Source organism: Stomoxys calcitrans, chromosome 1, assembly GCF_963082655.1.
Source record: "Stomoxys calcitrans chromosome 1, idStoCalc2.1, whole genome shotgun sequence".
In the NCBI taxonomy this organism is placed as follows: Eukaryota; Metazoa; Arthropoda; class Insecta; order Diptera; family Muscidae; genus Stomoxys; species Stomoxys calcitrans.
The window spans coordinates 93,275,133-93,299,095 of NC_081552.1; the positions used below are offsets into that span (position 1 = coordinate 93,275,133).

Sequence of the window (23,963 nt, forward strand, 5' to 3'; positions counted from 1 at the left end):
TTGTGTTGCATAGGAGGCAACATTTTTTGTTGTTGTTTGCGGTGAGACAGTAATATTGGCATTACTCTTAAAAATTTTTGTCAATGTTGTTCTGTACTTTTATTAAGCTTATGGCGGATTAAAGTTATTTTTTATTTTTCTACACATAGTTTATTATGTTTAAGCTAGACATTCAATGTTAGCGTGTTCAAAATTTATATCGATTACAATTTCTTATCACATAGAGGTTTTTATTTACCCGGTGATCAGAAATATAAAGAGAGAATATCATCTCATTGTAAAGAATTCAGTTTCAAACAGAAAGAAGAAACTGATGATTTCCAGTGTTGGCAAATATAATCCATCTCAGTAAAGTTGCCAGATTGTCTGTCGCTAAGACCGGGATAAGACGAACATGCTAATTTTTGCGCCAATTATAACCATAACCTGATATAGTTTTCATATTAACTGATCGCGCAATTTGCCCTCTTAAGCATCAATAAGGTGTTATTGTTTCCCAATTTGACTGTTTTCGGTGGATCTCGTGCAATCATCTTAGAATTTTATGATAATATGTTGATATATAACAAATGATACAAAAAATTACTATGCCCTCCAGCATTATGTTTGGTGGTGGATTTAAAAATTAATAATCGTTATAACAATACCAACCAATTCCTATTTCCTTTATTTCCATTTGTAAAATTTTCGAATTGTTCCACTATGTACATGTCTTCTTCACTTCTTTTAGGTGTTTCGCTACAATGTTAACGAAATGGAACTGCCTGCCATTGATTGCGTTCAAACGGATGTTTTGGAACTTTCTGGTACAAAATGGGAAAATGTTTTCGACACCATTGTGACTAATCCCCCGTTTGGTACAAAACACAATGCCGGCATGGATATGCAGTTTATTGAAACTGCAATTCATTTGGCCACAGCTGCTGTATATTCGCTACACAAGACATCCACAAGGTAAACTATTCGAAATGCCTTGCATCATTATTCTGCTATATTGTATTTAAAATGTGTAATTTTTTCTTTAGGGATTATATTCTGAAAAAATCAAAGGATTGGAAAGTTAGAGGTGAAGTTGTGGCTCAACTGAAATATAATATTGACAACAGCTACAAGTTCCACAAAAACAAATCGGTTGATATTGAAGTTGATTTCTGGCGTTTTGATGTGACAGAGAAAGAATTGTAACATAGTACTATTAATTACACATACATATGTAATTATTATTGGAATTCGTCATTTATTTTCAGTATATTTACAAGTGAAATGAAGTGTTTATAATTAATATTTTGAATAGATAAAATTCTTTTCGTGCATTTATAACTCACAAATATCGTTATCTTTGAAGCCTAATCGAAGGGGGACTCTTAAATTTATTGAAAGTATGACTATAAAATTATTCTACGTTGAAGACCACACCTTGGGCACAAGCTAGCTCTCCGGAATGATTAACGGTGATGGTGGCACGCTTGCAGTATTGTTTCCAGGCATCTGAGCCAGACTCACGGCCACCGCCGGTATGTTTTTCGCCACCGAAAGCACCACCGATTTCAGCACCATTTGTGGTTGTGTTGATGTTAACAATGCCACAGTCCGAACCTTGGGCGCCAATCCATTTGAAGGCTTTCGACATGTTCTCGGTAAAGATGGCCGAAGATAGACCTTGATCGACCTCATTGTTCCACTCAATAGCCTCTTCAATGGTGCGTGCCTTCAGCACATATACAATGGGAGCAAAGGTTTCACGATGCACGACAGGAGAATCATGGGCCAGTCCTGTTATAACTGTGGGCTCTACAAAGAAGCCTTCTCTGGGAATAACTTTGCCTCCAAAAGCTACCTTTCCTCCTAATTTGACGGCTTCAGCAATGGTGTTTTGATACCCATTGATATTTTGCTGAGAATGGACAGGACCTACCAAGGTACTTGCTTCCAATTGATGCCCAATGCGAGATAATACTTGCTTATATTTAGCTGTCAACTCCTTCACAAATGTGTCATACAATTTCTCATGGACTATAATTCGTCGAGTTGTGGTACAACGTTGTCCGGTGGTACCAATGCAACCAAATAAAGCAGCGTCCAAGGCCATTTTAAGGTTGGCATCTTCGTTGATGAGTAAAGCATTATTGCCCCCCAATTCCAAAATGACCTTTCCGAAGCGTTTTTGGACTTCGACACCAACATCACGACCAGTTTGACAGCTGCCAGTGAAGGAAACCAGCTTGACGCGTTTGTCGGAAACCAACTTCTTGCCTACATCTGCGCCTCCTTGACACAAAGTAGTGATTGGAGGCAAGTTGTTACGTTTGAGGACATTTTCCACAATTTTGGTGGTGGCCACAGAAACCAATGCAGTGGTTGGGGCTCCCTTCCATAGAACGCTATTGCCACAAGTCTGTTAATAATATAAAAATAACAGTTTGTTATTTTTATTCCCATTTTTTCAAACCAGTTAAAGAAGTCTTACCAAGGCAATGGCTGCATTCCAACCGAATACAGCATTAGGGAAATTATATGCTGAAATGACACCCACTAAACCCAGTGGTCGCCAAGCTTCCAAAATGGTGTGTTCAGCTCTTTCGGAGTTAATCATTTGACCAGCATAGATTCTTGACAAACCCACACCATAGTCGCAAATGTCAATAAATTCTTGCACTTCCCCTTGACCTTCGCTGTAAATTTTGCCCACTTCCAAGCTGACCAATTTACCCAAGGGTTCTTTGTATTTGCGCAATTCATCGCCGATTTGACGCACAATTTCACCTCTAACAGGTGCTGGAACTTGACACCATTCCTTGTAGGCATCAACTCCTGCTTTAATCGATTCTTCCATCTCTTGAACGGTACCGGATCGAACACTGGCAATAGCTTTACCAGTACCAGGATCAATAGAGGTCACAACTTCTCCCGAACCTTTCCAGGAACCTGAAAAGACTCCAGGATTTTCTCGTTCCAAACCGATATCCTTTAAAAATGAAAACTGTGGAGAATCGATCAAGTAGCTGCTGGCACGCACACAGGAGCTGAGGTGCAAGTAGGCCATCCTTGGTGCTTGATGCAAGGGAACATTTTTTAGAAGATTAGCGGCACGAAAAACCTGTGACATTCTGCAAGAGAAAAAAGAGAAAATTAAAACAAGTCATTCGGAGTTTAGAAATCTTTATGCTGTTGTTTATGTTTGAGGTACACTAGTTTGGTTTCTCGATACCTTTAATCATAGAATCTGGATAAAAGCTAGAGAGAGAAGGCCCAAAGTTCTCGAATGACAGATGGTCATAAATTCAGGCTTTGAATACATATTTAAGATGCAAGATTGCTCCATGTAACAATTCACCGTTGAATGCAGTTGCTGCACTCCTATCTAACGGCGCCACTAAATAAAAAATTTAAATGGGACCAATAAAGCCTCTAAAACGCAATATGCTTTTTCAACCAAGTAAGAAAAGACAAAAGTCGGGCGATGACGACTTATATAATACCCTTCATTTACCCTTTAAGTATTAATGGGGTGATGTCATTGAATGTAGGTGTTCAGATTGGTAAAGATTAATCCGTACCAAATTTCATGGTTATCTAAGCGATAATCGGGCGAATTTTATAGTTGTTTAAATTAAATTAAACAAATTAAAAGGATTAAAAAGTTGGATACCCACCACCTCGGGTATATATGTAACCACCTTTCGTCACAATCTGGTGAAAATGCATAGTTTATGCCCCCATAGCAGCTAAATCGAAATATGGTCCAATTTGGACTAAATTCGGCGTGGAAATTGAGTGGTCTAGTAAATACAAGTCATTGTTAAAATTGTAGAACAAAAATATCGGTCTTTTTGGTAGCTATATCCAAATATATACCGATTTTAACCATATACGACACGGATGTTCAAATGCCGAACACAACTAACTGTCCCAAATTTCGGCGAAATCAGACATAAATGCGCCTTTTATTTGCCCAAAACCTTGAATCGAGAGATCGGTCTATATGGCAGCTATATTCAAAACTGGACCGATCTTTATAGGGTCGGAAATGGATATTTCGATGTGTTGCAAACGGAATGACAACATGAATATATCCTAATCCTTCGGTGGTGGGTGTAAAATTGAGTTAAAGAATTTTTGAACCAAAAATAAAATAATAATAAATCCATTTCCATTTTATAGCTCTTTTAATGTTGTGGTCCGCCCAGACCACTCCGCTCAACAACGTAAAAAAAAATTTTCACCCATCGTAGGTTTAAAAACCATTTGTCATAATACAGTGAAAAACGCATCATCAATGAACCCATAGCAGCTATATCTAAATATAGACCGATCTTCACCATATTCAAGAAGGCTATGTAAGGGTCAAACACAACTCGTTGTACCACATTCATCGGTTAAAAAATGCACCTTTGATGGGCCGAAGAACTTTAATCGGGAGATCGTTATATGTATATAACAGCTATATCCAAATATAGACCGATCTGAACCATATTGAACACGAATGTCGAGGAGCCTAATACAGTCCACTGTGTCACATTCCAGCGAAATCGAGTAATAAACATTCTTTTATTGTCACAAGAACATAAGTCGGGAAATCGGTATATATGACAGCTATATCCAAATATAGACCGATCTTGACCATACTCGGTACGAATGGAAATAACGCAACTCAATATGTACAATTTCAGAAAAATCGGTTAATAAATTCATCTTTTATAGGTCTAAATCTGGTCAAGAGGCCTAACACAACTCACTGTCCTAAATTTCAGCGAAATCGGATAATAAATGTAGCTTTAATGGGCCAAAGACTCTAAATTGGCAGACCCATCCTTCGGTGGGAGTATAACAATTTATTCTCAAAAAAGTAGCAAATGACTCGCGGGGGTACCATGGGACTTTCGATGTTTAAAAAGTATCAAAAATAATACTAAGTATGGACAAATTATCATCCCTGCATAAGAATTGTTTATATAGTCCGTCGATACATGTCATGGCTAGGGTTGCCAGTACTTTTCCGTCCCTTGTCCCAATTTCAAGCGAATATCCCGCTTGAAGGCACGTATATAAAATTTTTGAAGTTGTAAAAAATGGATAGCGATATAGGGTCTGTTTTTTAGCATTATGCATTCAGTGCAAGTCAGATGTACGGAAAAGATAACCATTGTCAAGTTGGATTGGATAGATTGTTATCGTTATCATACAATAACAGTCAATAACACGTGATTTGAACCGTAAATGCAAATTTTTCTGATGTTCTCGCCAGTATTCGAACCCAAGCGCTCAGCGTCATAGGCGGACATCTGCGCTACGGTCGCCACCACTGTACCATTTTGTACTGTATTGTATAAAAACAGGGACATAATAATCAAATGGTACTGTTAGAACTGATAGAATTCTGATAGAATTTCAGTGCAAAGTTAGTTATCGATATCATGCGATTACACATAATAACCGGTTAATCGTAATTTCCACTATATATTACTGAAACAAAATAAAGCAAGTAGTACATTATACCCACTTACGTTTTCTAGATGTTTATCAAAAATGACTATGAATGAAATACAGGTAAAAACAAAATTTTGAGCAGAAAATTACTCCCCAAAAATCCCTAATTTTTTCTCAGATCCCCCATCGAATTTCCATGCCCCCAAGTCAAAAATGTAGTCCCCATTTTCGAATGAGTCATCATGACGACTCATTAGTTATTATTCAAAAACGCGTACGCGTGTACGAGCATTAGAGCATTTTGTCTATACCTGTTTTTTAACTCATAAAACAGTAATCCTGACGATTCATGAGTTACTCTTCAAAAACGCGTACACGCAATTTTAAAACCTTTTGGGTATGCCTCAACGTAACTGTTAAAAATTCTTGCTATAGGCAGAAAAATTATAAAATTGTCATTAAAGTTTTGGCAGCGAAAGCGAATGGTCATCATAAAAAAGTGATTTTAAAAGGTCATGTTAATGCAGAGTCTTAGAGGTATGGTGGCATTAAATAAGTTGATAATAGTATATATTAATATATTTTGTATTGCATTAACTCCTTTCAGAAATGTATTTTTCCGAAAATATGCCACCAAGCGAGAGTCCCGGAGTTCACTATCAACAATTGCATAATATTAATCCAGGTAAATAAATATAAACCATAAAAATAGAAATCATCCAAAGAACATGGCAACTTCGGCCCACGCAAGATTTTACTTTTTTTTTATTTTGTATTTCTACAGACGTATTAACTTGTCCAAACCGCCCACAACCGACCTAAGCGACAAAATAGAAGCCAACAAAAATGAGTTAACGAAATCCATCAAAGGTCAACTGGATGCTCTCAAAGCTAATATGGTCATATTGACAGAAGAAGTGGTGATATTATGAAATGAAGTCCGCAATTTAAGGGCCGATTCAGTAATGATACCACAGAAAAATTATAAGGTGTCCAATAGCCTGTTGACTTTAAATCTATAATTGACAAAAATAATAGATTTATAGTCGGAATTGGTAAGTAAACAAATTCACAATGTTTGCATGTTCTTATTATTTTTATACCCTCCGCCATAGGATGAGGGTATACTCCATAAAGTATATATGTTCTTGATCGTATACCCCATTGAGTATATATAATCTTGATCGTCATGACATTTGAAGTCGATCTAGCCATGTTCGTCCGTGTGTCTATAGAAATCTCGCTACCTTTTGAAGGAGTAAAGCTAGGCGCTTGAAATTTTGCACAAATACTTTTTATTAGTGTAGGTCTGTTGGGATTGTAAATGGGCCAAATCGGTTTATGTTTTGATATAGCGGCCATATAAACCGATCTTGGGTCTTGATATCTTAAGCTTTTAGAGGGCGCAATTCTTATCCGATTTGGCTTTAATTTTGCACTTGGTGTTTTGGTATCACATGCTATGTATGTTCCAAATCGGTCCATAACTTGGTATAGCTGCCTTATAAACCGATCTTGGATCTTGACTTCTTGAGCCTTGAGCCTTCTAGATAGTGCAATTTTTATCCGATTTTGTTGAAATTTTGTACAACAGCTTCTCCCACGACCTTAAACATCATGTCCAATATGGTCTGAATCTATCTATAGCTTGATACAGATCCCGCATACACTGATCTCCCGATTTTGCTTCTTGAGCCCCTACAAGGAGCAATTCTTATCCGAATAGGCTGAAATATTATACAATGACTTCCTACAGTGTTCAGCATTCAATTCATTTATGGTCCAAATAGGACTATAACTGGATATAGCTCCAATAGCATAAAAGTTCTTATTCATTATTTTTTTTTGCCTAAAAAGAGATGCAGCGTAAATAACTACAAATGCGATCCATGGTGGAGGGTACATAAGATTCGGCCTGGCCGAACTAAGCACGCTCTTACTTGTTATACCCTCCACCATAAGATGGAAGGTATACTAATTTCGTCATTCTGATTGTAACTACTCGAAATATTCGTCTGAGACCCCATAAAGTATATATATTCTTGATCGTCGTAAAATTTTATGTCGTTCTAGCCATGTCCGTCCATCTGTCCGTCCGTCCGTTCGTCTGTCTGTCGAAAGCACGCTAACTTCCGAAGGAGTAAAGCTAGCCGCTTGAAATTTTGCACAAATACTTCTTATTAGTGTAGGTCGGTTGGTATTGTAAATGGGCCATATCGGTCCATGTTTTGATATAGCTGCCATACAAACCGATCTTGGGTCTTGACTTCTTGAGCCTCTAGAGTGCACAATTCTTATCCGATTTGGATGAAATTTTGCACGATGTGTTTTGTTATGATATCCAACAACTGTGCCAAGTATGGTTCAAATCGGTTTATAACCTGATATAGCTGCCATATAAACCGATCTTGGGTCTTGACTTTTTGAGCCTCTAAAGTGCGCAATTCTTATCCGATTGGGATGAAATTTTGCACGACGTGTTTTGTAATTATATCCAACAACTGTTCCAAGTATGGTTCAAATCGGTCCATAACCTCATATAGCTGCCATATAAACCGATCTGGGGTCTTGACTTCTTGAGCCTCTAGAGTGCGCAATTCTTATCCGATTGGAATGGAATTTTGCACGACGTGTTTTGTTACGATATCCAACAACTGTGGCAAGTATGGCCCAAATCGGTCCATAACCTTATATAGCTGTCATATAAACCGATCTTGGGTCTTGACTTCTTGAGCCTCTAGAGGGCGCAATTCTTATCCAATTTGAATGAATTTTGCACGTAGTATTTTGTTATGATATCCAACAACTGTGCCAAATATGGTTCAAATCGGTTCATAACCTGATATAGCTGTCATATAAACAGATCTGGGGACTTGACTTCTTGAGCTTCTAGAGGGCGCAATTCCTATCCGATTTGGCTGAAATTTCGCAAGACGTTTTTTATTGTTACTTTCAACAACTATGTCAAATAAAGTACAAATCGGTTTATAACCTGATATAGCTACCATATAAACCGATCTTGGGTCTTGACTTCTTGAGCCTCTAGAGTGCGCAATTCTTATCCGATTTTACTGAAATTTTGCACATAGTGTTTTAGTATCACTACCAACAACTGTGCTAAGTACGGTTCATATCGGTTAATAACCTGATATAGCTGCCATATCAACCGATCTTGAGTCTTAATTTCTTGAACCTCTAGAGTGCGCAATTCTTATCCGATTGGAATGAAATTTTGCACGACATGTTTTGTTATGATATCCAATAACTGTGCCAAGTATGGTTCACATCGGTCTATAACCTGATATAGCTCCCATATAAACCGATCTTGGGTCTTGACTTCTTGAGCCTCTAGAGTGCGCAATTCTTATCCGATTGGGATGAAATTTTGCACGACGTGTTTTGCTATGATATCCAATAAATGTGCCAAGTATGGTTCACATCGGTCCATAACCTGATGTAGCTGCCATAAAAACCGATCTTGGGTCTTGACTTCTTGGGCCTCTAGAGAGCGCAATTCTTATCCGATTTGCCTGAAATTTTGTACGACGGATCCTCTCATGACCATCAACATACGTGTTTATTAGGGTCAGAATCGGTCTATAGCCCGATACAGCTCCCATATATTTTACTTTTTGAGGCCCCAACATATAATTTAATTGTGGTCTAAACCGGATCATATCTTGATATCGCTCTAATAGCAGAGCAAATCTTTTCTTATATCATTTTTTGCCTAAGAAGAGATGCCGGGAAAAGAACTGATAAATGCGCTCCATGGTGGAGGGTATATAAGATTCGGCCCGGCCGAACTTAGCACGCTTTTACTTGTTTTTCTTTATATTATTTGCAGTAACGTCTTTTCTAAATGCTCGGAGGAGATGACTTTCCCACTTTTATAAGAGTTATGGTAAAAAACTATTATGTGATGACTTGGAAATGGAGTTCACGTGGAGGGGAATAAAGAACAAACCAAGCATCTAAAAATGTTTCTTCATTACAGTTATTAAAGGAACGTATTTTATATTTATAAAAATCCTCTTTGTTTTCCCTTATAACATTTTTATATCCACCACCGTAGGATAGGGGGTATATTCATTTAGTCATGCCGTTTGCAATACATCGAAATATCCATTTCCGACCCTACAAAGTATATTTATTTCGGATCATCGTAAAATTCTAAGACCATTTAACGATGTCCGTTCGCCCGTCCGCCCGTCTGTTGTAATCACTCTTCAGCTTTCAAAAATTGAGATATTGAGCGGAAATTGGGCATAAATACGTCTTTTTGATGGACGCATGATTAGTTCTTGAACGTGCCAAATCGGACCTTATTTGGATATACCTGTTATAAAGACCGATCTGCCCATAAAGGGTCTGAAGCCCATAAAAGCTTTATATTTTATTCGATTTCGCTGAAATGTGAAACAGTGAGTAGCTTTAGGCCTCCCGACATCTCACCCAAAAACGGTTCAGATCGGACTATATTTAGATTTAGCTGCCATATAGACCGATCTGCCGATAAAGGGTCTGAAGCCTATAAAAGCTTTATTTATTACCCGATTTCGCTGAAATTTTTGCATGTAGACCAATCTGCCGATGAAGGGCCTGAAGCCTATAAAAGCTTTATTTATTACCCGATTTCGCTGAAATTTGAAACAATGAGTTATTTTAACCCTCCCGACATCCAACTTAAAATTGTTCCGATCGGACTATATTTAGATATAGCTGCCATAAAGACCGATCTGCTGATTAAAGATCTGAAGCCCATTGAAACGTTATTTAGTACCCAATTTCACTGAAATGTGAATTAGTAAGTTGTGTTAAGCATCCCGCCATCTGACCCAAATATTGTAAAAATTGGACGATATTTAGATAAAGCTGTCATATAGATCGATATGGGGATTAAGGGTCTGCTTTACATATTACCCGATTTCGCTGAAATTTGAAATAGTGAGTTGTTTTAAGCCTACCGACATCCGACCATAATATGAATCAGGTCAGACTATACAGATATAGCTCGACTGGGACCTCTCCGCTGTGCCGTCTTTTACTCTCTTATCTTATCTGCGCCCTATAATGGCACGGTCAGGAAAAAAGTCCTGTTTGGGGGTGCTCGATATTTCAGATATTTCGCCCCAAAATGTGGATATCATATTATATTGCTATGGCTGGTAAATATGTCCGGTATGAAGTTGTTTTTGGGGATGAGGTGGTACCCCAGGTATCAGAATCGGGCTCTGTTCTCGAACATCTTTCATTTAAGCCTAATATTGCCTAACCAATTCCTTTTTTGGTTAGGCGATTGCCCTCTGACAACACCAAACTGTCGGTCGGCCTACATGACAGTTTTGTGTTGTTTTTATTGGGAGAAGAGGGTGGGTCCCCCTGACGCTAAGACCCAAAAGACAATTTTTTTGAGTCCTTTAATGTCGAGATCTACATGTACGTCTGAACGGCAGGACGTGACCGTGAGATACTTGAATCGTTATCTCAATATTAGATTCGAACTCTACTGTCACAGACCTTTCGTTCAATTCCCATATTTTCCCGATCGAAGTACACGTCTTTTTGAAGTGTTTTAGGTGGGTGGGCCGGTCCCAGACTCTGTCCCAAATGTGTAAATCAGATTCGTAGTCAACTCTCAAAGACCTTTCATTTAGTACCCATTTTGTGACATTAGACATTCTTGCCCGTTTTGGTTGGAGAAAACCTTGGACGGAATTCTTATAACAGATGTGTACTCAACGTTCAAACACTTTCATGTGATATCTATTATCCCAATCGATAAATATGTCCTGTTGAGGGGTTTTTGGGGGGTGGAGGGCGCCTCAGACACCAAGGAATACATTTTTATATCAACGGCGGCACGCCATTGAGCTTAAACTTGAATTGGACTGCACTCATTGAAATGTGAGAAGTTTGCCCCTGTAGTTACATGTTAATACCTCAGCCTATAAACATGTATGTATGTAAACATATAAATTGTCTTATAAATATGTGCTTATATTTCTTTACCTTTAATATACTTATATTTTTCTACTTACTCTTATACGATACGATTCTTACTTTGTTATCATTATTTTTAATGTCTTTCTTTCTTTACTCACCGAATTGAAGTATATCTATCTCACTCTAACTTACATGTGATCAAACGCTGTTATGTTCTCTTTTTCTTTCCTTCTATGTATACAAACCAAATGTAAAGTTACCGTTAATTAAGCTAGCTCGTAAGAAATAAATATGAATGAAAAATGTAAAAAATGATCAGAGAACGACTTACAGTCAAAGAATAAAGACAAGTTTATTTTATCGGAAAAAACAAAACCTATTCAAATTAACTTTGTTTTATTTTAAAACATAGAATAAGTAATTCTGTCCCTTAGTGGAAAGTTCATGGTCAAAATTTTCATTTCCATGGAACAGACAGACAAACTAATAAACAAACAAAGCGCAACAATTTAATTTTATATAATAGCTTTCATGGCAATCCTGACAACAGATGTTCTACATCAGCGTGCACTGGTAATTTATTTAGAACTTTTGTCCTCGGGTTCAGTTCTCTTTCTATGAAAACATGGAATGAAAAAAATATTTTTATTTCCATATGAAGCACCCTCTCCTCTCAATAAATGCAACGCCAAACTGTCATGTAGGATGACCGGACGTGTCAGAGGGCAATCCCCTCCCCTATCCTACCCAAAAAAAGAAATTAAGAATAATATATGAATAATATGAAATAATATATGAAGGCCGATCAGGACAGAATAGGTCAGAAATAAAAGGTCTTTCGTAGTAGAGTACGCTTTTTTACCCTCAGATTGGGATGGGCACAGGGGGACCTGCGGATCTTTAAGAATGTAGTATTCCAAGTGGTCGCTTTGAAATATGATTTCGAATGTAGATAACCAATACAAAAAATTTAATTAGTGTGAATCTGAACGAGACCCCCTAGCTCGAACCGAACATAGCAATATACGGCTCCAATGATAGGTATTTTAGAGAAGAGCACCAATATAATATCCACATTGGCGCGAAATATATGAAAGGCCGTACCAGCACCCCCAAACAGGAATTATTTCCTGACGTGGCCGTATAAGGCTCAGATTAAATAAGAGAGTGAAAGAAGGCGCTGCGGGCCATGTCCAGCTAGTCTTATATCTAAAAATCAATTTGTGTTTGTTTGTATGTTCCTTATAGACTCAAAAACGGTTGTTTAGATTTTCTTGAAATTTTCACAGATGGTGCATAATGACCCCGTGGTGAAAATAGGGTGCTAAATTTTTTGATGTTTGAAGGGGGGGCGGATCCTCCCCCTTACCCTAATTTTCAGAAACGCCAGATCTCGGAGGTAGGTGGTGCGATTTAAGCGAAATTTTGTGTGTTCTCTCATGGTAAACTAAAAACAAAAATTTGGTTTTCAAATTTCGGATGGGGTACATAGGGGGGAAAATTGTCTGTGGGGCCACCCTACCCCCATAATACCATTCATATAGGAAGTATTTGCTGACCATTGCAATATGGGGCTCAAATAAGACGTATTTTAGAGTAGAACACGAATCTGATATATATTTTCAGGGCCAAGCCACTGAGTGGCCACCCTATCCCCCATAACAGTCCCCAAACCGGTAATTTTTGCCGACTATGGAAATATGGGGCTCAAATGAACGGTATTTGGGAGTAGACTACGAATCTGATATTAACATTCGAGACTGTCTAGGGGACGTCCCAACCCAATAACAACCCCAAAATAGGACGTAGTTGCTCACCAAGACAATTTGGGTCTTCAAGACAGTGGGGATCGATATTGATAATTATTAGGCCCGTACCCCAAACCGGACATATTTGTTGACTTTTGCAATAAGAGGTTTAATTGAGGGTACTTGAGATATATGAGAATACCAGAAAACGAATTTGATATCCAATTTCGAGGCCAATGGCAATATGGGGTTCATATGATAGGTACTTGAGATATAGGAGAATAGAGCACGATGCTGATATATTTTCAGGGCTAAGTGTGTGGGGGACCACCCCAATGCCTAAAACATCCCTAAATCGGCCATATTTACCAACAACGTCAATGTGGGTCCCGAATCAAAGGTATTGGAGAATAGAGCGCGGAATTGATGCCCCCGTTTGGGACCAATTTCCTGTGGGGGTAGCCTTTGCCCAAAATACCCCACAAACAGCAATTATTTACTAACCATCGTAATATGGGGCTCAAATAAAAGTATTTGGGAGTAGAATACGAATCTGATATCCAAATGTGGGTCTATGTATTTAGGGCACCGCCTCTTCCCCGAAAAACCCCCCAAAGGGCAAAAATTTATCCACCATGCCAATATGTGGCTCAAATAAAAAGTATTTGAGATTAGAAAACGAATTTGATAACCAATTTTGGGCCAAGTGTTCGGAGGACGCCTATAAACTCTCCTTAAGCAATGGCAATATGGGGTTTAAATACAGCGGTCAAAAAAAGTATTCATCATTCAATGTTTTTTTTTTAATAAGTCTACAAAAGACAATTGGAATAAAAACATATTAAACTAATGATGCAGTAGTGCTTGTGTGATATATATGTACACAATTTCATTGTTTTTAAAGAAAAAAATAGTATTTATTGGAACAAAAAGGGCCATTTTACAGCTGAACACAAAAAATTAAACAAAAAAAGTATTCATCATTGCAAAAAAACAAAAAAATAAATAACATAATTTAAACAAATTAATACTTTGTTATTCGACCACCGCGTCTTATAACTTCTTTTAAACGGTTTGACATCGATTGGACTAATTTAGCGGTTATATTTTGGTCTATATTAGTCCATTCCTCCATTATCACCTGTTGCATTTGACTCTTGCTCGAAAAATTGCGCGTTCTCAATTTGCGTTCGAGATGTTCCCAAAGATGTTCAATTGGGTTCAAGTCGGGACTTTGAGGAGGAGTTTTAATGACTTTGGGGCAGTTATACAGCATCCACATCTTGGTATTTAAAGCAGAATGTTTGGGGTCATTATCTTGATAATATTGAAAGTTATTACCAAGCTCAAGTTTTACAGCACTATCTTTTAAATTCCTCTTTAAAATGTCAGTGTAATACTTATGATCCATTACTCCATTAATAATTTCAAGATTTCCCGCTCCTGAAGCCGCCATACACCCCCAAACCATTAAACCACCTCCACCATGTTTTACAGTAGCAACTGTGTTTCGTTCTTCAAGCTCTGTATTTGGTTTTCTGTACACTATGACCTTTCCATCGCACCCAAAAAGATTAAACTTGCTCTCGTCTGCAAAAATGACTGTTTTCCAAAATGATTCGGGCTGTTTTACATACATTTTTGCGAAGTTTAGCCTTTTCACTCGGTTTATTTTATTTATAAAGGGCTTCTTACGTGCAGTTCTTCCTCTGTAACTATGCCTTTTGAGTGTATTTCGAATTGTTTGTGTAGTAACTTCCTTCCCTAAATATTCCATAGTGTTTTTACGAAGAATGGTCGCATTTGTCTTCGGAGTTTTCTGAACTTGCCGCACTAGCCAACACACATCTCCAACTGAAAGTGCTTTTGGTCGACCAGATCTTGGTTTATTGTCAACAGTTTTCGTTTCTGTCCACTTTCTGATGATGGATTGTATAGTAGATCGTGGTCTATTTAATATTTCACTGATAGTTTTTTGAGTTAAACCATTCCTGTGGTGTTTTATTATCAAAACTTTTACCTCATCAGAAACCTCGTTTTGCTTACGACCCATTTTGACAAAAACTATATTTTCAATGAAATTAAATATTTGCTGTCAAGGGCAAAGCCTCCTTTACTAAATAAAACAGAAAAGGGGGATTCCCAAATAATATTTGAATTTGACTTTGATGATAGCACATCAATGATGAATACTTTTTTTGTTCTGTTTTTGGTGTTATTATGTATATAAAATTGCATTTTTTGCGCTAATTAAATTTATTTTTTGAATTTATTTTAAAACATATTACGAAAAATAAACTATTGCATAAAACTGCATTATTTGTTTACTTTAAATTTTCTTCAATTACCCAAAATAAGTGAATTTATTATCAATTTTGCTAATGATGAATACTTTTTTTGACCGCTGTAAATGGTATTTGAGAGAAGATCACTGGGGGACCACCTCATCCCCGAAAACACCCCTAAATCGGACATCATTAGAATATTGGGCTGCAATAAAGTCTTTTAAGGATAGACTACATCTAACATCCAAACTTAAATGACATTAAACCCTCCGAGTAAAATTCGTAATCCAATAAAGATCAAATTGGATTCAGATATAGGCACTTATATTGTTATACTGTTGGTCAAGCGATCGACATATGTATACTATTTTCGGAACATGTTCTTTCACTAAAAGCTCTTTAATTGTCGAAAATAAATATTCAAAGGATAATTTTGTTCTATATAAAGTAAAAGAAGGCGCAGGGCCGGTGCAGCTAGCATAGTACGAAAATAAAATACAGCTACAATAGTTGCTGTGTTTTATTTTAGTACTGAATGCACAAGCTATGAAGGCGAAAATAAAACGCAAATATTGTATCCTGTGCAAGTCTGTCTGTTTGACATTTGATGATAACACTGATTGGCAACGTGTCAACACCATACGAGGGAAAAAGTGAAAATATTGTAAAATCTATTATATACAAATGAAATTGTTGCGTTTTGTTTGTTTCGTATAGACTCAAAAACGACTGAACCGATTTTTATGAAATTTAGATGGTAGAGTTTGAGCCAAACTCACCCGAGCGGATATGTTTGCCGATTTCCCAATCGGGACAATATGGGTATCAAATAAAGGTATTTAAGAGTAGAGTACGAAGTGTCTGGAGGGTCCCCCACCCCAAAAAAACATCACCCAATATGACACTTTTACCGCTTTGGGCAATATGGGTATTAAATGAACGATATTTAAAAGTACAGTACAAATCTGACATAAAAATTTATTTCTTGGTGCCTGATGGGCCTCCCCAAAACCCCCTGCAGGACATATTTATCGATCGGGACAATATGGATATCAAATGAAAGGTATTTAAAAGTATAGTAAAAACCTGATATAAAAATGTATTCGTCTGAGGCGCCCCACCCTCCAAAAACCCCTTAACAGGACATATTTACCGATTGGAGCAATATGGTTATCACAAGAAAGGTGTTTGAAAGTTGAGTACACATCTGTTATAGGAATTTGGTCGAAGCTGTTTACGGGGCCACTCCAACCCCAAAACCCTCCAAAACGGGTATGCGTTCCAACGTCACAAAATGGATATAAAATGAAAGGTCTTTGAGAGTTGACCACAAATCTATATACATATTTGGGACAGTCTGTGACCGGCCCGAACTAAGACGTGTAGTTCGATCGGGATAATATGGGAATTAAACGAAAGGTCTATGATAGTCGAGTTCGAATCAAATGTTGATATATGAATTCAAATATCTGGGTCACGTTCTGCCCTTCAGCCGGACATGTAGATCTCGACACCAAATATATTGTTTTGGGTCTTAGCGTCGGGGGGACCGACCATCTCCTCCCAATAAAAACAACACCAAACTGTCATGTAGAACGACCGAGAATATATTGTATTGTCAGAGGGCAATCCCCCTCCCTCCATCCTACCCAAAACAACAGAAGGACCTGCGGATCTTTAAAAATGTGGTATCCCAAATGGTAGCTTTGAAGTATGATTTTGAATGTAGATAACCAATACAAAAAAAATTAATTTGTGTGGATCTGAACGAGACCCGTAGCCCTGAATATCTTGATCGCCAGCTACAAAATGTTTAACAACAAAATCGCACTCTACCACAATGCTGATATTATTTCAGGGTCCGCCCCTAAACTCCCTTCAAACCGGTGTATGCCTATGTAGTTGATAGTAGAAAACGAATTTGATGTCACATTTTGAGGCAAAGTGTTTGGGAGTCGTCTCACCCCATAAACTACCCCTAAGCCCATGGCATTTGGGGCTCAAATAAAAATAATTTGAGAGAAGAGCACAATGCGGATATTTTTCAGGGCTAAGTGTGTGGGTGGCCGCCCCACCCTACTTACCCCTCAAACTGGACATATTTGTGGACTATAGCAAAAAGGGGCTCAAATTTGATATGTGTTTTATAGCCAAGTGTTTGAAGGACGCTTAATCTCATAAACTCTCCCTAAACCACACATATATATGTATGTAGCTCAAATGTGGTTTTTTGGGAGTTGAGTATGAATCTAATATCCACTTTCGGGGCAAAGGGTTTGGCTACTCCAATCCAATACCAAAACCAAGAGAACGAAGTAGATCTTACATCTAAACTTTAATGGGCAGTCTATAATAACTCAAAAACATCAATTTGGTATCGTTATTTAGGGCGGGATATCTAGGGGGTCGCGACACCTCCCAAGCACGCCGAATGGAAATATAAATTAATAATGAATATGGGGCTCAAATAAGTATTTAAGACTAGAGCACGAATCTGATATATGGGAATCCATCTCACTCCCAAAAATAAACCTATACCGGATATATTTACCGACCATAGCAACATAAGGCTCAAATGAAGGGTATTTGAGAGTAGAGCACCAATATGATATCCACATTGGGGCGAAATATTTGAAAGGCCGTACCAGCACTCCTAAACAGGACTTAATTCCTGTGCGTGATAGTATAGGGCTCAGATAAAATAAGAGAGTGAAAGAAGGCGCAGCGGAGCGGGCACTGCCCAGCTAGTTAATTAATTAAGTTAGCCAAACACATGCGGGCATCGTATGTATGTATTTAGATTTGTGCACGCAAGTTTAAAAAATTATTGGTACAAATTTTACTTTGCCTTTCACCATAGAGGTATTTCTGAAGGTGGTCACACTTAAATTTGAAAAACCTATCATGTCAATGCTGAACTTCTTTGTACTGGATAGATGTCATTTCCGTGCAATTTTCGCTGTACTGCACTATATAACACCAAAACAGGGCTAGTAATACCGACAGTTATTCGAAAATAAACCCCATATTAAAAAATAACTGTTAAAAAGAATAGGATTAATAAATTTTAAAAGTCTGCTGTTCTCAAGGAGGACTAGAACTAAATAAACATTCATTTTTTTTTTCGATGATAACAAATCTCAACAACGTCATCACTCAGCCACTTGAACACTATCACTAGACAAACTTAATAAACATTTTTTTAAGATAAACAACGCAGAAAATACTAATATTACTTGAAAGAAAATATGATTAAAATGTTGATTAACAAAAACTTAACCTGTGCTATTGCAAGATAAAAGATCAACTTCTAAATGACTTAACTTTTGTGAAAACTCTTCTCTCCTTAGGTGATTTATTTTTTATTGTATTCAAAAATTTATATTCTTGTTATAAATTTCTTTAATAGACAGTTGCAGTTTCATGTTATTGTTACGCCAATTTTGAGATAATCTACAACAGCTCCATATTTGTACTCACTTGTTTGTATTATGATAAGTTGAATTAGGTTTTTATTATTCTTTTATTTATTAATTAAAAAAAAATTAATCTACCCACTGACGGTTTCGGAAAAAATGTTCCACTCTGCACGATGTCCCCGAAATAACTAATACGAATTTTGTTTCGTGTGTTCTGGGCGTCGTGTCTTTTTATTTTTATACCCTACACTATAGGATGGGGGATATACTAATTTCGTCATTCCATTTGTAACACCTCGAAATATGCATCTAAAACCACATAAAGTATATATATTCTTGGTCGTCATGACATTTTAAGTCGATCTAGCCATGTCCGTCCGTCCGTCCGTCTGTCGGATGCACGCTAACTCTCGAAGGAGTAAAGCTAGGCGCTTGAAATTTTGCACTCGGATTTTGCATTCGGATCGGTCCATGTTTTGATATAGCTGCCATATAAACTGATCTTTGGTCTTGACTTCTTGATCTTCTAGAGGTCACAATTCTTATCTGATTTGGCTGAAATTTTGCCCGTGGTGCTTTGGTATCACATCCGACAACTGTATTAGGTATGGTCTAAATCGGTTCATAACCTAATATAGCTGCCATATAATCCGACCTTGGTTCTTGACTTCTAGAACTTCTAGAAGGCGCCATTCTTAACCGATTTGGCTGAAATTTTGCATGAAGTATTCTGATATGACTTCTAACAACTGTGCCAAGGAAGTCATAACTAAAAACGATCTTCCGATGACACTTCTTGGGCTTCTAGAGGGCAAAATTCTTATCCAATGTGGTTGAAATTTTGCATATGTCGTATTGGTACAACTTCCAACAGCTGTTCTAAGTATGGTCTAAATGGGAATATAACCTGATATAGCTCCATATATACCGACCACCCAGTTTGACTTTTCAAGCCTCTGGAGGGTGCAATTATTACTCGATTTGCCTGAAATTTTGGAGGCGGTGTTTTTCTATGACTAGTGTTTTTCTATTCGAAAAAGTAATTTAAAGAACTTGACAAATGCGATCCTTGGTGGAGGGTATAAAAGATTCGGCCCGGTCGAACTTAGCACGCTTTTACTTGTTATATATAAGATTCCAAAAGTAATACATTCATCATTTTCTCACTGGGCGGCGTTTTAAATGAGAGTTGCATTAGCGATAAACACAGTTCGAGGGTTGCCAACACTAGAAAATATATATGTTTTTTGTCTGTTAAGAATAAATCAATGCGGAGAATGTAGGTTAGCAATAATTATATAAGAACAAGTAAAAAGGCATTAAGTTCCGCCGGGTCAAACTTTGGATACCCTTAACGTCGGGTATATATGTAAACAACCTTTCGTCATAATCCGGTGAAAAATGCATAACTTATGCATCCATAGCAGCTATATTCGAATGTGGTCCGATTTGGACTAAATTCGGCACGGACATTGAGTGGTCTCATAAATACAAGTCGTTGTTCAATTTTGTAGAACAAAATATTGACTTTTTTGGCAGCTATATCCAAATGTAGACCGATCTGAACCGTATAGGACAAGGATGTCGAAAAGCCTAACAATGTCACTGTGTAAAATTTCAGCGAAATCAGATGATAAATGTGTCTTTTATGGGCCCAAGACTTTAATTCGAGAGATCGGTCCTTATGACAGCTATATCCAAATCTGGACCGATCTAGCCCAAATTAAAAAAGGATGTCGAAGGGCCTAACACAACTCACTGTCCCAAATTTCAGAGAAATGGGATAATAAATGCGGCATTTATGGGCCCAAGAACTCAAATCGGCAGATCGGTATGTATCGCAGCTATATCCAAATCTGGACCGATCCGAATTAAATTGAAAGTTGATGTCGAAGGGCCTAACACAACTCACTGTCTGAAATTTAGGCGAAATCGGACAATAAATGCGCCTTTTATGGGCTCAAGACTTTAAATCAAGAGATTGGATTGATCTGGGCCAAACTGAATAAGGATGTCGAGTGGTCTAACACAACTTACTGTCCCAAATTTAAGCAAAACCGGACAATAAATTGTGGCTTTTATGGGTCTAACACCTCAAATTGGTCGATCGGTCTATATGGGGGCTATATCAAGATATAGTTCGATATAGCCCATCTTCGAACTTAACTTGTCTATGGACAAAAGAAATCTGTGCATAGTTTCAGTTCAATATCTCTATTTTAAAGACTGTAGCATTATTTCAACAGATAGACGGACGGACATGTCTAGATCGTCTTAGATTTTTGTGACGATCAAGAATATATATACTTTAAGTTGTCGGAAATGGATATTTCGATGTGTTGGAAACGGAATGTCAAAATAAATATACCTCCTTCCTTCGGTGATGGGTATAAATTTTTTACTAAATCTTATCTTTCTTTATTTTGAGCCCAGTTTATATTTATGATTGGTAAGAAAAATAATATCTGTATTTTTTACAATGTTACGACCTGGCAACTCTTTATTGGGAGACTGTTTAAATGCCTGCCGGTTAACTGATAACAATTTGAGTTTTGTATATGTATGTGTACAGTTGTTGAAACACACCATCCATCACTACCCCGAGAAAAATTGCATTTACGTTATCTTCTTCTACAAAACGTAACAGAATCCTTATCAGCACTAAGGGGCGCATCAGACTTGAAAGAAGATACCCATTTACTACTTGTGTTTGTTCAAGATTAAAATGTGGTGTTTTCATATGGAACGCTCTGCAGAATGAGTTGTTTTGAAAAAGTCATATACGTTAGATTAGCGGATTATTGATCAGAAGTGTACGGGTATAAATAGAAAGGAAGACCATCCAACACAATTTGTTTATTTTTATACCCTACACCACCACTGTGGTACAGGGTATTATAAGTTTTCCCATTTGTTTGCAGCGCTAAGAAGGAGAAGAGTTATACGCATTGATAAGAATGCCGATCGACTCAGAATCACTTTCTGATTCGATTTAGCCACGTCCATCTGTCCGTCTGTGAGTCCATGTATTCTTGTATTTAAAGGTACTGGTCGTATTTGTTGTCTAATCGTCACGAAATTTTGCACATTCCACTTTGTTGGCTCAAGGAACGAACGAACGCTGTTGATTTTGGTTCAGATTTATATATAGCTCCCATGTATATGTGTCGCCTGTTTTCCGCTTAAATGGCCGTAGTAACTACATTTTTACAGATCTGCACAAAAATTGGTGCGTATAGTTTCGTTACTGATCTTAACATATTTGCAAGATTTCATCAAAATCGGTTCATATATATGTATCGCCCGATTTGCACTTTAATGGCTGGAGTAACTACAATTTCCAACCGATCTGCACAAATTTGGCATGGATTGTTTTGTTACTGATTTTAACATATCTGCAAGAATTCATCAAAATCGGTTCAAATTTGGATATAGCTCCCATATATATGTATCGACCAATTACCACTTAAATGGCCGTAGGAACTACAATTTTCAACCGATCTGCACAAAATTTGGCACGGATAGTTTTGTTACCGATCTTAACATATCTGCAAGATTTCATCTATATCGGTTTAGATTTGGATATAGATCCCGTATATTTGTATCGCCGGATTTGCACTTATGTGGCCGTTCGAGTGCTAAGTTCGGCCGGCTCGAATCTTATATACCCCCCACCATGGATCGCATTTGCTAAGTTGTTATCCCGATATCTCTTCATAGGCAAACAAAGGATAATGGATAAGAATTCCCATGCTATTGGAGCTTAACCAAGTTATAAAGCGATTGGGACCATACTTGGTTTGGCTGTTGGAGGCCAAATTGAAATTCATTGTGCAAAATTTCAGCCAAATCGGATAAGAATTGCGGCAAGTAGTGGCTCAAGAAATAAAATCTGTTTATACAGGAGCTATAACAGGTTATGGACCGATTCGTATGTTAAAGCTCATCGAGAAGGCCCTTTTTTTCAAAAGATAAATTTTTTGTGATTGGTTTTAAGCGAAAAGTTATTAACAAATTCTTTAAACCAAAATCTTCAGGGAATTTTCTTGCCAAAGAATTGTTTCGAAAGACCAACATAAAACAAAAATGATTCTGACACATAGTTCTATATGAATTTTCTCTTGATTCTCGTTTTATCATTTTAATTAATTTAATTTTATCTGTAGAAAAAAAAAATATATAAAAATGTCTTTGAATAAAAAATTTTGCTTGTTAGTCTGAAAAACTTTCCCAAAGAATAATTAGCAATGAAATGAAAAATTTTAAGGGCTCGGAAACACAATTTTAAAACCCAGAAATAATCACCCAGAATAATTTGAATTTTAAAATAATTATATCAAATAAAACCATTTCGTTTTTTTCTTGGAATTCCATAATTGACAATACAGTATTTAAGGCAATTGATGAGGAGCTCATAGTGATTAAGGGATGAAAATTCTAATAGAAGTTTGTTAGTTCTGTTGGCTTTGACCGTAGATTTGAGCATTTTATGCGTTGTGTAGGAAAATATTTAATGAAATTCGACGAGTCAAATAGCAATTGTTTACAAAAAGGTGTTAAACAATTGCAATAGGTATAAAATAACTCCATTCGTGTTTCACAGTGAAATGCCCATGTTTTACACAATTACTTTTTTGAAAAATCACAAAAATATCATTGATAATATAACACCATTTTTATTAAAATTTTATCATAAATAATGGGAATGTCCTAATGAATGAAATCAGAAAATCTTTTTGCTTCACAATCTATTGGGTTGCCCAAAAAGTAATTGCGGATTTTTTAAAAGAAAGTAAATGCATTTTTAATAAAACTTAGAATGAACTTTAATCAAATATACTTTTTTACACTTTTTTTCTAAAGCAAGCTAAAAGTAACAGCTGATAACTGACAGAAGAAAGAATGCAATTACAGAGTCACAAGCTGTGAAAAAATTTGTCAACGCCAACAATATGAAAATTCCTCAAATACTTTTTGGGCAACCCAATATTATCTACCAAAAGTAATCGTGAAAATATTAATTTTCACTATGAAACACGAACATAATATCCACCTTAAGTAAGGAAACGTGTAAAATAATATTAGTCAGCAGACTATGTCTATGAGAGCAAGATTTATATACACTTATATACACGTTT

At 37.0% G+C, this 23,963-nt stretch overlaps 2 protein-coding genes and 1 long non-coding RNA gene across 4 annotated transcripts in view; 2 read left to right on the forward strand and 1 right to left on the reverse strand.

Moving 5' to 3' along the window:
- Window positions 1-1,328, forward strand: part of LOC106092396 (rRNA N6-adenosine-methyltransferase Mettl5) — a 42,603-nt gene extending 41,275 nt beyond the window's left edge. Inside the window, exons 3-4 of the mRNA XM_013259238.2 lie at window positions 731-954; window positions 1,026-1,328. Coding sequence (XP_013114692.1) covers window positions 731-954; window positions 1,026-1,185 — 384 coding nt within the window. The 3' untranslated portion in view covers window positions 1,186-1,328. The remainder of the gene's footprint in view (window positions 1-730; window positions 955-1,025) is intronic.
- LOC106092395 (putative aldehyde dehydrogenase family 7 member A1 homolog) lies at window positions 1,218-19,009 on the reverse strand. The gene is made up of 3 exons (XM_013259237.2): window positions 18,887-19,009; window positions 2,468-3,107; window positions 1,218-2,395 (listed from the first exon to the last, which is right to left on the reverse strand). The coding sequence occupies exons 2-3, from the start codon at window positions 3,104-3,106 to the stop codon at window positions 1,394-1,396; spliced, it is 1,641 nt and encodes a 546-aa protein (XP_013114691.1). The 5' UTR covers window position 3,107; window positions 18,887-19,009; the 3' UTR covers window positions 1,218-1,393.
- LOC106092397 (uncharacterized) lies at window positions 3,104-9,457 on the forward strand. Of its 2 annotated transcripts, XR_001222152.2 has the most exons (4): window positions 3,104-5,964; window positions 6,035-6,112; window positions 6,212-6,482; window positions 9,275-9,457. It is a non-coding gene; the product is annotated as an uncharacterized LOC106092397 (long non-coding RNA). The 2 variants fall into 2 exon arrangements; XR_001222151.2 differs by having other exon boundaries at window positions 3,104-6,112.
- Window positions 19,010-23,963: the final 4,954 nt, after the last annotated feature.

What these genes read in the sequence shown, in the direction of transcription:
- LOC106092395 (XM_013259237.2), bottom strand. Translation starts at nt 3,106, where the DNA reads ATGTCACAGGTTTTTCGTGCCGCTAATCTTCTAAAAAATGTTCCCTTG. An exon ending in GGAATGCAGCCATTGCCTTG is followed by an intron (nt 2,396 to 2,467) that starts GTAAGACTTCTT and finishes TATTATTAACAG; the next exon opens with ACTTGTGGCAATAGCGTTCT.